The sequence below is a fragment of the Anopheles coluzzii genome, chromosome 3 (genome assembly GCF_943734685.1).
Source record: "Anopheles coluzzii chromosome 3, AcolN3, whole genome shotgun sequence".
NCBI classification, from domain to species: domain Eukaryota; kingdom Metazoa; phylum Arthropoda; class Insecta; order Diptera; family Culicidae; genus Anopheles; species Anopheles coluzzii.
In genome coordinates, this window is record NC_064671.1 from 69,846,779 (window position 1) to 69,861,519 (window position 14,741).

Genomic DNA, 14,741 nt, shown 5'->3' on the forward strand with positions numbered 1-14,741 from the left:
TGACAGTAAGCCGAAATGGGTTTGCCCCGTCGTTTAACGTCATACTTTTGACGAGCTTTGAGAAGGGAGAGAGCTTTCGTATGAGTGGTTTTGCTTAAAGATGGATGTAATTTAATGGAATGTATTTTGGAAACAAGATTTCCCTGGTAAGAGATTTGTGAGATGAAAATAGAATAAAGCAAATAAATTTGTTATCTGAGTCACTTTAAGCTTTTTAACATAATCCAATATAGTTCAAATATTCTAATTATTCGAATTGTATAAGAATCAAACATAAGATCACAATGTTTTACAATATTACATTACAATCTGTACATGTTGATGCCTTAAAGTTATGTTTGATAGACGTATATCAGCAATGTTTCTATGGAAAACAAATAAACGAAATTCTCCTTCTGATAAAGACTAATGAAATTAGATATTTTGATTAAAACTCTTTTGAAACCGTTATACAAGCTGGCAGCTTCCCATAAACATATCGTCTATCGTACCATACCATGTATCTGTCCGATATCATTTCACCTGATCCTGACAGCAAAATATCATTTCACTCATATCACTTACGATGATCGCTTTTGCTTCGTTTGATTTATTTATTCATTTTACCCTGCTCATTCGCAACCACATCACACAGCAGCAGCAGCTCGGAACGTTAAATAATGCTCTTACTCTTGCTGCATGACGTTTGCCGCTTTCGGTTACGTTGTGTGAGTTTTGCTCCAGTTTTTTGTTGTTGTTGTTTGTGTTTAATTTGTGATGAAATTAAATGTCATTCGGTAATGAAAAATTCCTTCATTTTCATTTCACATTTCACCCCTCTTTCTGTTCGTCACACTCCCCACACATATACCCTCGAACATCCTCAATGTACGCAAGCGAACGCTTTAACGCACGGTATTATCACTGTACTAACCGAACACGTGTGTGTGTGTTTTAAATATCTCCCCCCTCCCCAACAGGTTAATCCTCAACCAAGCAAGCCGGACCTGTTCACGCGGATGTAACGATTAATTTCATCACCCGCTGCACCACCGCAGCAAAAAACGCCCGACAACGGGAGCGGACGGGCACGCTTTCCCCGCTGGTTTAATTCGCATACAATGTAGCACGCTGCAGAACAAAGTAACGGTCCCACGCATGCCACGATGACAACCGTTGACCATTTAAAAGATAATAAAGCTTAACGTACGAAACGATTATTCCCGGTCGCCCGCGGCTGCGACTGCGGCAAAAAATGCGATGAAAACCATTAAAAAAACAAAGTAGGCGAAAAGTAAAATTGCTTCAAGAAGAGGTTTACTGCGAGCGAAACAAAAAAAAAATAGAGTAGCATTGCAATACACACACACTGGCTAGCTTATTCACTGTGCAAGTGGTAGGAAAATGGGAAAAAATTGAGCAGAAAATCGTCGTCGTCGGTTGCATGGGGAGGGCACTGTCGTAAATTAAATTTTATGCACCATACGGAACCATCATCGAAGCTTGAGGGGCAAACTGTGCCGTTCGGCTGTACAGTACAGTATCCCGACAGGGCAGGGAGAGAGAAGGAGCGAGCAGTGTGGCACCAGTGTCTTTCGAGCTGTCAGTGGTGATTTTATTTTATTTCCCTAATGGTTTATGGGTGGGCGTCGCGCATCCCGCTCCTTGAGGTTGCGTGCGCGCTCCCTGTCCATTTGTGGCAATGGAAATCGTAATTTACGCGAGCGCTCTCCACTCTTTCAACGGCTCGTTTGAGTCGTGATGGGCCGTGCCAGTGTAGGCAGCGTGTTTCTTCATGTTTGCAATTTTCCATTTCATTTTCCAGCATTAAAAGAAGCACACAACACAGACGCAGTAAGCCATGCGAAATAATCAGAACTGATGTGCGTTCGGGCGGCAAGAGAGAGTTTCGCTTTCAATAGTGACGCGTAGTGACGCCGGAACCGTTGTTTCGCCCGGCCGGAAACAGTGTAATCCCGAAGGCCAGAAAACGAATCACGCAGTTTTGCTACAAAAAAGCGGCCAGATTAGGGCGTAGGATTTGGCAGTGCACGCGGTATCTTTAACGCTGCTCGATTGGCGTTGTTTTGGCAACAAAAAAAAAAGAAACTTACATCGGAAAAAGTGTGATTTCGTGCTGTGTTCCCGCTTTGACCGTGCTTCTTCATAAGTGTTGAGTGAGTGTGCGTGAGTGTGCGTGAGTGTTCGAATCACACACACACACACACATACAGGAGATCCCACAAAACCCTCCCCGTCCAACGCGGGATGCCATGAGTCGATGGGCGAGAAAATGGGAAAAGTTCTAGCGGCCATCCCGGCGCTCAACGGCAGCATATCGACGATAAATTTCAGCATTAAGCTGCTCATCTACTGTTTGATGGTGCTGAATGTGAAAACTTTCGGCCTGAAGTGCGTCTGCAATCCGGACGAGTGCGACATCATCCGGCCGGAGGACTGCCCGGGCAAGGGCTACATCGTGTGGGATCCGTGCAAGTGAGTATCGGCCCTTTTCTGTTCGTTCTGTTTTTTTTCTTCTTTCATCTATTTAATCTGTACGCTTTCGATTTGCCCATGCCCACACGCCCACCCAATTTGGGCAATTTTTGCTATGGCTGTCCTCCCTTCATGTGAAAGTGACGTGTGCCTAAGGGTCGGTGCACGCTTCCGTTCGATGGGTTCATGGATGGCGCAATGGAAAGGGATCGAGTGGTCCTGAAAAAATCGATCCACTCTCCTCTCTGTACGCTGCGAGGACATTTGGGACACATTTTTGCCTGCATAACGAAAGAGAGAAAGAGAGTACAACATACAGACGCTAGCTGTGGCTTAAATTGGGTCAATTTTTTAGCATTTGCAAACGAAGCTGGTAACGTTAGATTTTATTAGCACGACATTTAGATTAGTTCCATGAAGTGTGGTTTAAGTTTCTGTGTTCTGTTTGAACTCTGGCGGACTGTTTTCCGCTTTGTCCGGTCCGAAACCGATGGGCACAGCTGCACACATGCCCGATCGCACAACATTTGGACGATATTTTAACACTGCCAAAAGGAAGGGCTTGAGGCCCGTTAAAAAGAACTTTTAAAGCTTCAAATTTATGATGACCCCATGCTCGGAGCGGCCCAAAATGGTTAATGCTAGTGCAACAAGTTTTTCTATGTTTCGGGCTGAGGGGTTTTGAAAGGGGCTACAAGTTATGGCCGAGGTTGTAGGGCTGCTCAAAATGGCATCAAATGAATTTATTCCCAGCACGTACCCCTGAAGGGTTTGATGAGATAGAATAGATAACCCGTGTGTTTTTTTTTTTTTGCTCGTAGTGAGCAACATCTGTTGGATGGATCCGTTGAAAGCGTATAGTTTGAAGCGATGTAAAAGGCATTTGTTTTACAGTGTCTTATGATTTAGACGTTTGATTTTCGATGATGAAAATGATTGTTGATGTGTTACTTGTTAGGTCGTTGTTCTTGCTTGTGTCGATTGATAGGGAAATTTTATCAACTCCTCCATGCAAATGATGTGGGTAAGGGCCAATGTCATCAGCAGCGCGGCGCACTGCACCGAGCATGAGTGTGCCGTGCGGAGCATTTGAGGAAATTTGTGAAGCTTTTTGGCTTCTCCATACCAGCGGAGCAAAGTTTGTTTTGTTAACTTTCGCTCGTTTGTGCTCCACCGAATTTGTAATCTTGAACTCAAAACGACGAAGAAGTTAACACCGCGGGAGATGACGATTTACATGCGACAAGTTTGGGTGAAGTTTTTCATTTTTTTATTTTTTGGGAAGTATGTGACAGGAATGATGCCTTGACATGACATGGTCACGACCGCACAGTCCGATATTGTCGTATGACATGGTGCAAACACATTAAGTTATCGCCACGGTAGGGTCGGAGGCGTAAAGTTACTCACACTCACAAGAGCATTTGCTCGGTTGGAAAAGTTGACGGAAAGGTACTTTCTGTTAGTTCTGAGAAATTAAAAAATTTGAAATGTACTCCTTTCTAAGTGTTCAGAGTTTTGTGTTACTTTAAATCCATAAAAGGTTAAACACCTTGACGGTTCATTTTTGGAATAAAGCTCTCCAAAAAGCTTCATATCGAAGATCATTCCCTTACTATTTGTTAGTTTTTTACATTTCTTAAATAGACCGAAAGGTTCTAATTCGTTTATAATATCCTCACCTACTATTTATCCGGATTTTCACTAACTGACCGCACCATAAGTAAATTGACTTAGGTATTATTGTGCTCCTGAACCGTCATCAAGACAAGAAACAATGTACTAGACTCTGATTAGGATAGCTTAGCGGCTGGCATGGGCCCACCAAAAACCTCTCGAAACAACCAAACCCTACTCCAACATGTCGCTCAAACGACACCGAACAAGGTCGTTAGCAACCGTAAGCCCCATTACAGACCTACAGAAACTACACGCCGATACCTTCGGCTTTCGGCTTGAAATTAACCGCAATAAAGCCAGCCATTTTTACAACAACACACAAAACCACATCCTAATGATGATCGCTTGGTGTGTAATATGCTTTCCCTGCGTGGTAGTAGTCGCAGCACGAGTCGCTCGCCGTAACGCCCACAAAGCACTCATAAATGTCACGCTCAGGTTGGCCGCGGAGTGTCTTGGTGTGGCAGCTTATGGTGTGAGTGAGGTGAAACTACTACACGCCATAAATTAGCCGCTTTATCGGCCACACGTGCCCCGCCCTGTGCCCCAGCTCGAACACGTGAAATCGTAAAACCATGCTTTAGCTTCAAATTTATATCTTCCAAATAGTGCAATTAACACTACCACCTCCCCTTCATCTGCTACACGGCCATTTACCCACTCACTGCTTTCGGTGTCGTTTGGATCGCGAAGCGTTTCCCAATCCGCAGGTGGTGGTGGCAATCTCCCATTCCCGCTCACCTTGAACTGCTAATTTATGGTCACTTCGTGTGAGGCACCCATTTCGGAAATCAGTTCACAATTCCAGTATCCTTTCGTGGTATGGGGTAAGGTAAGGTTGCGGGGCATGCACTTGGAATCCAGTATCACGCAAACCCCCGTCGTCCTATGGTGGCTGAAGCAGCGAGGTGTAGGTATCGGGGCTGCCGTGCTTAAATTGTGCCTAAAAATTGACTCACGTGATCAAAAACAACGGTCAGTAGCCTCGCTTAAGTACCTTGCGCTACGCTAATTACACCTTCACGGGTCTAATGAATGGGTTTGAGCAAAAAATGGAAGGAAGAAAAATTCACTTAGAAAGCAGAAGAGAGCAAAAACTGGGGGAGAAAAAGTCAAATTCATCCAATTACCAATTACGGAACGAATGCACGAAAGGGAAGCTTTTTCCGTTCAGTCCGACAAAAAATCCGTATGCAAGTGCAATGAGCATCGTATAGAGGTAGGACCCGAAGGACAATTTATTGGGCATCGCCTGCTTCGAGTCTAGCCTTTCAGGCCTTTTTTTTGCAACGTCTCATTGGGCTAGTCTTATTCGACACGAAACAAGAAAAAAAGTGTTGTAAAAGCTCTGCCCCTTGTTATCCCTTAATCCACTGCTCGAAGTCCCGTGCTAGGTGTTTGGGGGAGTGTTTTACATGTTATTTTGCCTGCTTGGGTTGCGCCGATTTCCTGGCCAAAGCAAAACAGCACTCCGTTTCGTGTACGATTTCGAAATCTCTTGACAGCAAATTCCCGTGATTCCTTCGTACCGATATTTGCATGCTACAATCTGAGCCGAGTACAATCGACGCCAACAAAAAATAGGTGTGTACATCTATGTAGGTATAGGTGTACATGGGCCCTACAACAGCCGTGTGTTTTCTTTGCACCCATTCGTGTTGGGCAGGCTTGGTTTCGCTCGCCTTTTTTGTGTGTGTGTGTCGTTTCTGCACAAATCCTTTGCTCTTTTTGACACCTTGATCGAGATCCCTGCTTACCCGAACCGGCCTGGACTGGGAAAGCGGCAAGGGGAAAGTTTTCCGCTTTCCCTCTTTTGGGGTTGATTGTAGTTCCACTGTTTTCGTTGAACTTCCCTTGCCAAACACTGCCTCTGTGTTCTGTGGCTGTACGGGGCGTACCTTTGCTTCGTTATGCTTGCTTCATTTTTCAAAACTACAAACGCCCCAAGTGTGAGAATATTGCTCCATTCGATTCTGCGTGTGTGTATGTGTGTGTGCGCTTTTGCTCTTTTTGGTGAAGCCATTCCTTTCCTGCCCTTCTGCTGCGACCAAATCGCACTCACTCGGTGTGGGTGTCAATAATGCTTGGCAATGGAGAAAGGGCGGGCCGCCGAAACTAGCCCGAAAAGGTAGCAAAGCAAATAACGATACGAAGAAGGAAAGGTTGGGTGGGAAAATCACGACAAGCGATGAATATTCAACGGGAATGAAAACCTGCCCCTAAACTTTGGCACAGCAAGCTCCGGTCGGTCGGTCGGTCGGTTGTGCCCCGGAGCGATCAAGGGATGAACTATGAATTCTTAGTCTCTACTATGCACACTCCTGTGCCCTGGCCCCGGGCAAAAGGTACAAGAAAGAGGAGGTGCTGATTATTTGCTGATAAACTCGCCCTCACTTTGGGAGTGTGGAAGTGAAGCACCCGGGGGCGACAGAAAAAGAAAAGAACTAGGTAGCAAACAGCAGTAGCTGCAGCAGCAGTCACAGAACTTTGGTCTTTACAGCCGGGGCAGCAGCGCGGGACTGGCTTGACCATGGGACGCTAGGATTATCGTTGGCTAAAAACTTTTGGAAGTTGCTGTGTTGTATATATGTGTTTTTTTTCTCTCCCCACTCTGTATATTCCCTTCCATTCTAACCGAGTATTTATGTAAGCGAATGTGTTGGCGAGTGAAGTTCTTAAATGGATATGGGTAGGGAAAGGGAAAGTTCAGAGCTGGTTGTGCTTGTTTCAGCACACAGCAGAGGATAAGAGGTGAAATGCTCTTCTACGTAGCTGGTAATTGCTGACCATTTGTCTACGGCAGTGGCAAGTTCTCGGTATTATTGCTTTACCTCCTGCCTTGCTTGGACAGCTTGGAGCGGCCAGTGGGCAGGAAAAGGTACAGTGTTGAATATACTCGAATGTTTGTGAATGATAACCCGCTTTCAATTACACTAACGAGCTTACAGAGACACATTTGGCTCTTTTCTTTTTAAATCGGAATGAAACTCCATTCTATCGTTTCGGGTTTATAAATTCTGACTTCACAGCAATGGAGAAATAAAGTGAAAATCTGTCTATATGTACATAAGCTCCCAATTATTCTGTGCACAGCATTGAGAGCAGCAATTGAAAATGAAGCACATTTTAAATGCTTTAAACCCCCACGCGGTTTTCGCTACGGCTTCAAACGATAATGGCATTCATTCGAAGTAAAGCAGCCAATTAACCATGGAGACGCCTGGTGCTTCATGCCGGCCGAGTGGTGTGTGTGTGTGAGTGTGGTAATAGTTTTCCACTCATTTCACCGTTTGATCGAATGGAGAGCACCTCTGCCCGTAGTGTTGCCCTAACGACATTCTAGCAGCAGTGCTCCAAACCAAAATCGATGCTCGTAAAACCAAATGGCAAAAAGTCACGAACCTTTACGATGCCGGCGGTTTCCTGTTTGGGTAACGGGGGGAGCTGGGCTTGGGCGGTGTTGGAAAATGATTGCTATAGTTATTTCCCACGTTTCAAATGCTCCACTCACAGGCAGGTAGTTTGCAACGGTTTTGATGTGGAATATTCGCAAAGTGGAACAACTGAAAAAAAGGAGAGAGTGAATAAGCACACTGCACACAGCTTGTTTTGGAGTTGATGGAAATTGTTAAATTTAATGTATCGCTGCGGGCGAGCATTGCTACATCAATGCACACACTCACACACTCACACACACTCACACACTGGACAAATCATTTTCCACTGACCCCGGGGAGTGCGAAAAGCATTGCTGTTCAGTGAATTATTGTACTGAACTGTTCCTCACTAAACTTCCCTTTGGGCGGCCCGATGTTCACTTTTTATTGTTAAAAGTTTACGTTTTATGTTATTTTCACCTCGCCTGATTTTCACCATTGCTCTGCATTTCTCTTTCCCCACCCTCTTTTGCTGCACAGGTGCTGCAAGGTGTGTGCCCGAACGCTCGGCGAAGCTTGCGGTGGACCGGGCGGTTTTTCCGGCACGTGTGAACCACCACTTAGCTGCGTTTCGAAGCCACCGGTCGGTGGTTCCGGCGTGTGTATGGGTAAGTATGGGGTTTTTTTTTCAAATGCCTGCTGAAAAGGTTTACTGGTGTAAATGGTGTAATCATAATCGTGTGCGTTATGCGGCGTTAAGAGGGGTCGAGGAAGGAGAGCATTCAATTTGTCAACCAAATCGGTCAGCGGGTCAGACCATCATAAATTGATCCTCGTTTACTCTCAGGGAGGAGCTGCATAGGAAGGAGGAAACGATTAAATTGTAACAACAAAAAACGATAAAGCGTCAGGTGTTTGGATGTAGTAGCAGTAGGATAACGATTAGTGAGATTACATCAGCACCAAAGTGGTTCGATTGCCATTTACACTTCATAAATTATCGATTAACGGTGTGGTTAAAATATGACGCAACGCTTTTTCAACTGGGGCGTTTTCAACGGCGATAAAAAGGCACGTAATTGATAGACGCTGTGGCTTAGTGATTTGTTAGTTTTGCTGCGGATTTTACAGGACTAGACTACTGCTTACGTTAATTGTTTGGGTCAGACAATCGCTTTTAGGGTGGTAATTGTACGGCTTTTTTAAGTACTGTAAATGGTGTTTGAGGTTGGGAATGTATAATCACATTTGTTTAAAGATTCAAGAGGATTAATTCATTACACGATTTATCTATGAACGAATACACCTACGTTTCTCATAACTAGCAGTAATTGAGCGAGCACAATACAATTATTCAATTTACTAACTACAGAACAATAGATAGTGAGGTATACATCACTTGTTAGGTTCATCATTGAGCAGCTCTAAAGGAAGAATCAACTTTTGCTACAGTTTTACTCAGCATAATCCCATTAAAACTGCAAGTACTCCATTTTTATTCATTTTCCCACCATCAAGCTCAACAAAGTACACTGCAATATGGTTACTAAATTATCTGTTTCGAGCGTTGAAAACATTGACATGTAAACACCGTAGCAAAACAACAATCTCCACTAAACAACCACTCCCACTTCGGAGTACAATTTCCATACTGCACAAATAAAAAAAGTCTGTTTATGAAAATACTAAACGAGATGAGAAATAAAAAAAAACACACACCGAACGACGACGAACGCAAACATAAGCAAGTAAATATTAGCTCTAGTCGCCGGTGCCGTCGCTTCCCCAGGCGAGCTTCCGGGCGCATGCACATGCTGGGCGTACGGGAAATTTTCATCGTCCCGCAGAAATTAAGAGCGACCTACCGTTCTCACGGTGGGCGGCATCACTCCAAGAACGCTCAATCTGCAGGGGGAAGCACATGGACGATGCGACAACTGGACGCCGGCACTGGCAGGACAAGCTCTCCAACCTGCTTGCTGTCCAGTGCTGAGCGCCGAGAGGAGATTTAATTAAAATGAAATTAAATCTGTTCCAAAGTAATTCCTCCGGTCCGGGATCCTGGGGAACGCGTCGTCTACGTCCGGCTGTCGGCGGGTGGACAGAATCAACAGTGTGTGTGAGGGGTACCGTGACCGTGGACACCACCATGGGAAAGAAGTTTATTAATCATCAGTTATTTAAAGGTAGAAGTTGTGAATGCGCACCCCGAAGAACACACCAGCAGCTGCAGGTGAACATAATTTGATCTTAATCTCGATGAATCCACCACTTCACGGTGGCAAATGATGGCTTTTAAGAGCTGTAAGACCACCAAATCCGTACATTTCAACAAACAATGGGTTAATGGTGAATGCCATCCACGCGTTACTAAAGTTATTGTGATGTACCATGTTGTTAGTAGCGCTGTAGGAGAAAAGCATCAACAAACACTCAAGACATTATACTGATGATTATGACCTGACCTGCAGCCTTGTAATTGCTTACCACGCACACTACCATGCCATTGTAGTGGGATGCATGTTGCCGCACATTTAGATCACATTACAAATTATCCTCTCCCTCCCCGCTGCCGTTCGGTGTTAATGCACCAGCCACCAACCGTGAAAGGCAAAGCCCCAGGAGTAGTGGCACGTGTAGCAAACCAGGCCCGGGTCTTCTTTGTGCCACATTCTTGTAACCTTTTTTCGAACGGTCATTAACACCATTGTGTTTCCCGTCATCTTCTCCCTTGGCCCAAAGGGCATGATGGGGAGGGAGGGGGGTCGATGAGAGAGAGAGAAAGAGAGAGAAAGAGAGAGAGAGAGAGTAAGGCTAATGGAATGTAAGCAAATCACAGAGCACATGAAGAGCTTCTGCCCTAAGGCGCAGTGTGCATGAGTAACAATTGTGCTGAAGCGATGGTGGTGGTACAGAAAAAGGAATTAATACAAAAAATGCACATAAGTTGCACTTGCTGTTCAGAGAAGAAGAAAGCGAGAGAGAGAGAGAGAGATAGGGATAAAGAGAGCGGGCTTACTCGCACTAGCAAACCCCGGAACCAACGCTGTCTGTTGCAAATTATCGTTCCCCTGTTTGGAATGCTGCAAGCAGTTTTTGTTTCTCTGGAGTGTGGAGTACTTTTTATCAATGTGTGTTATTCCTGCCACCACTGCTGCTGCACTGGAGCATCCGTTTTCTCTCTTCCACTGTGTTACTTTTGCAGTAACCAGTTCTTCCTTCCGGGTGTAAAAGCTCTTATTTATCACAAAACCACTGGTTTCACGAGCAGCAGACCGACAGCGCTGGACCAGCATTGGGTCGGGCAACGGAGGACAGAAGCGTTTCCCTTCATCTGTGCAGTGTCCGGCATTTGGATTGGATTGTACCGTAGGGCTGGTGAAAGCAGGAAGAAATCGGTCTGTCTTTCAGGATAGATTAACCCATTTTATCTGTTTTCCTGCGGTTTCCCACAACCTTCAGATGCAATTCGTTCGTGATGGCATGCTGCTTTACTTTAGCCATCCAGTGAGGCGCAGGAGAGAAAAAGGGACCCATTTTATTCTACCTGCAATTTGCAGTGGATGACTGTACTGAAGGACTATTGATAGGAAGGATGTTGAGCAATACTTTTGCCTCTTTACTGCAGAGAGAGAGAGAGAGAGCGAGAAGTACGGCGAATCTCGAATCAGTAGCTTCATTTTTCATAAATATTGGCTGGTGATCGAAGAACGGAAGCAGCAGGAGAAAGTACCGGTATCGATCGCGCCAGGTATAATACGGCGAGCCGAATTTGTTCCACTCAATCTATCTGCACCGGTATGGAATATGTTAGCAAAAGCTGGATTTGCAGCATGTCTGTTGTGTATTTTATATGGCGCAACCAGCAAAAAAAAAACCGGTCGGCCCCTTCTGTGCGCGTTTGCTGAATGTGATATCAGTTTCGTTTTCGTTTCGTCGGAAGGCGTAAGGTCGGCAGGCAGGGCGGCAAAAATTGTCTGAGAAAATTCAGCCTCACTAGTCAGGTCAGAGGATGCAAAGTGGACGACGCATAGTACAGAAGGGGCGGCGGTGGTGGTCGGCCGTCGAATGCGAGAGGTTGGGAAATTGGATTTCTGTGGTTTTTTGCGCTCCGCCCCCCCGGGGTGTGCGCGCATGGGGGCAGAATGAAACACACCTTCGGGGTTGAAATAAATAGCCAGGGTATGGTGCCGGTATGGTTGACGACGGGGGAAACAATCTGCATTCAATGTAGCTGTAGACAGTGCAAGAAAAACAGCATGATAAGACAGAGAGAAGGTACAATGTTATAAAGGCAAGCAAGATAAAGGTAGAATTAAATTTTCACTTGAAATACGTCTTATGGTGTACATGGTACATAAATCCTGCGAAAGTAGTAATTTTAGAACGATGTTTCACAATCATTTTCGATGCATGCATCACAGTTTTTTCATAAAATTTTTGTTACAATTCGAGAAGAGAACGAGATTTTCAACAAAATGATCTACTTTCCAAAAACAAGCTGCCGGCGTACCCCTTTTTTGGACAAAGGAAAAGTCAACGAAACGGCTGTACGGCAGTGATGGTAAAAGAAATATTAAAAACGCAATCCACCTACGAACGTTTCACATGCTCACAACGGATGGACGCATGCAAAAAAGACAGCATGTAAGCAACATGAATACATTTTCAATTTTGCCTTAATCAGCTTACTTAACCGAAGTATGAAGTAAGTCCGGGCACAAAAGAGGTGAACAGCGAGCAAAAAAGGACGAGACGGGTTTTTTGTTGTTGTTTGCTGTACGACACACAAAAAAATAGAACTAAAACAGGCCCAGCTTACGGGTTGCTGGTTAAGGGAGCAACAAAAAGGGTTCCCTGTGCATGATCAATATCTGCTTCCCTCACACGACGTTGACGTTTTTATGAAGGCAGCATCGAGAAAAAGCAAACCATGAGTACAAAAAAAAGCATACCACACACAGTTAGAATTTGACTGCCGTGCGTACTTCTGCTGTAGGTAGTGAGGAAGATTACCCTTCAAAACCAAAAACGGCCCAATGCCACCACCACGTGCTCCTCGTGTGCTTTTCCTTCGCAAACGCTTGACGGAGGCGGCTCAGTTATGCCATGACCATACGTGATGGCGACTGCGAGTGAAGCGGGAAAACAGCAGCTTTCAAAGCAGAAGAATTAGCAGGATAATTAGCTTCGCCCCCGGGGGAGAGGAAGGAGATGGTTTTGGTTCTATCGTTGCCTCGGTAAAAAGATCAGATAGAATGAGGGTAGATGATGTTTGTCAGTTAGTGAAGCAATCGGAAGCGCTACGTTTAAGAAGAAGCTCATCAACATTGCCGTCCGGTTTTGGATCGCCAAATATGCAAAGAATTCGTGTGAATGGAGCTCGCATTGTGATTTTGCAAACAAAAACTGCAAAAAAATCAACTCAAATTGACCTTTAGCGACATGTTGAATGGTACTTTGTTGCTGCTCCATTGTTCATGAATAATTCGGCGTAAAACTTGTTGTTCTTCTGTGTGTCCCACGGTGGTGAAGCAGCAGCACGCGTGCAGCTTTTATGTTCACATCGTTCTTTATTCCGCCCTGTGGCGTTTAGCGGGAAAAATGATTACAATAATACAATGAACGACACGATCAATCGCATTTTGGGAGTATTTTTCCATTGGTAACGAGTGACTTTTGATGAACTCGAAAGGTTATCGAATACTGAAACTGTATTAACAATCAGTTCTGAGCAAGTTGTGAGTCCGTGTTATGGTAAAAATTGTATCTTAAAGCTCGACAGAAGTGTATGAAGCTGTCCATCGATTCAATTACGCTTCACCATCACCATCAAGCAAGGAAGTTGGGCATTTTTAAGTTCAGCTCCTATAACACACTTTGTTTGGCTCTTTGCACCGTTGGCTTGACTTGGCTACTTTAAAATGCTTTTCGAACGAAACGAAAAAGCGCCACCACAAGCATCGTCTGTGATATTAAGTTTTCATTTAAATTCGACGCACACAAGCGTTATCGGCGAGGGGAAAGCAGCCTCGGATGGGAACGAAATCAAGGTCTCCCACTCCCGAAAGACACGGAGAGGCGATCTACCCGAAGTTCTGACGCACAAACGCCACCAACACCCAATTGCAACTTGATCGTGGAAGACGTCAGCATCAAGAAACCATTCGACAGCACACAGAAAACGACGGGGAAACGCTCCAGAACGCACTGTGTTTTGTACATTTATTTACTCTTCAAGGCTTCCTTCCGAGAACACCATTCTCCCGTTTCTGGCTCTGCTCGGGTGTGTGTGTGTGTTCTTTTAGCATTCGCAGTAGCGCGCGGGTTGCGCGGGCTCAAGACCGATGACACCAGGGACGATAGTAATCTTCGCTGGAAAACCACACCTCACCCTCACTGTTCTGTGTACCCCGGTCTGCTCGGAAGCGGTCGAACCATTTATTAGATTCCGGAATAAATTTATTCCATCGACACCAGCCCCCCCCCCCCCTTTGGTTGGGAAATGGGTGGTGGGCCTGGAAATCGAGTTCGCGAGTCGAATGCTGAGTCAAAGTACAGTGTCCTCTCTCTCTCTCTTTCTCTTTCTCTCTCTCTCTCTCTCTCTCTCTCTGTTCCCTCTTAACGATATTATGTTGTTGTTTTTCGCTCACTACGTACGAAATATGCTGGTCATTCGTTTTACTGGGGCTTTTGTCTTAAGCATGACACTGAGCGGAAAGAAAGGCTCATTCAATTTCCCGTTTTCTTTGTTTTTTTCCTTCTTCTTTTTTTCGGGCACGATGGACGTTTCACTTGCGTGCGCACCTTGTGTACCGGGGTTTTTTTGTTACGAACGAATGAAATCCTTATTCCGAAATTGACTTCCCCAGTGGCCCTGAGGTGTCGGGCTGGCATAGTCGGGGCAGGATAAGCACGGTAACTGCGGAACAATATACACCCCCCGCCGCTTCCGGTTTGGCCGGTGGATTACGCTGGTTTTTATGATTATGCCTATGATTATGTTCTTTCTCGCTTCCTTCGGCACCATGGCAGAGGCCGGGGCAAGGTGGGGAAGGTTGTACGCTGTGACACGTGTTACCGCATGTTGACAGCGAAATGGGTCGGTGAACCGGATAGTACGGTGACACATTCCAAAATGGCTTAATAATAATCCGTATGCTACCCGGCACGCGAATGAGGGTTATCCTTTTTCGTGTTCTTCTAGTT

General features: G+C 45.2%; 1 protein-coding gene across 2 annotated transcripts in view; it reads left to right on the plus strand.

Annotated features, from left to right (window-relative positions):
• The window catches only part of LOC120960010 (cysteine-rich motor neuron 1 protein), a 53,434-nt gene that overhangs the window by 15,192 nt on the left and 23,501 nt on the right, over positions 1-14,741 (plus strand). For both annotated transcript variants that reach the window (XM_040383862.2, XM_040383864.2), the window contains exons 2-3: positions 1,805-2,475; positions 8,073-8,200. In XM_040383862.2, the coding sequence (XP_040239796.2) occupies positions 2,261-2,475; positions 8,073-8,200 (343 nt within the window). In that variant the 5' untranslated portion in view covers positions 1,805-2,260. The remainder of the gene's footprint in view (positions 1-1,804; positions 2,476-8,072; positions 8,201-14,741) is intronic.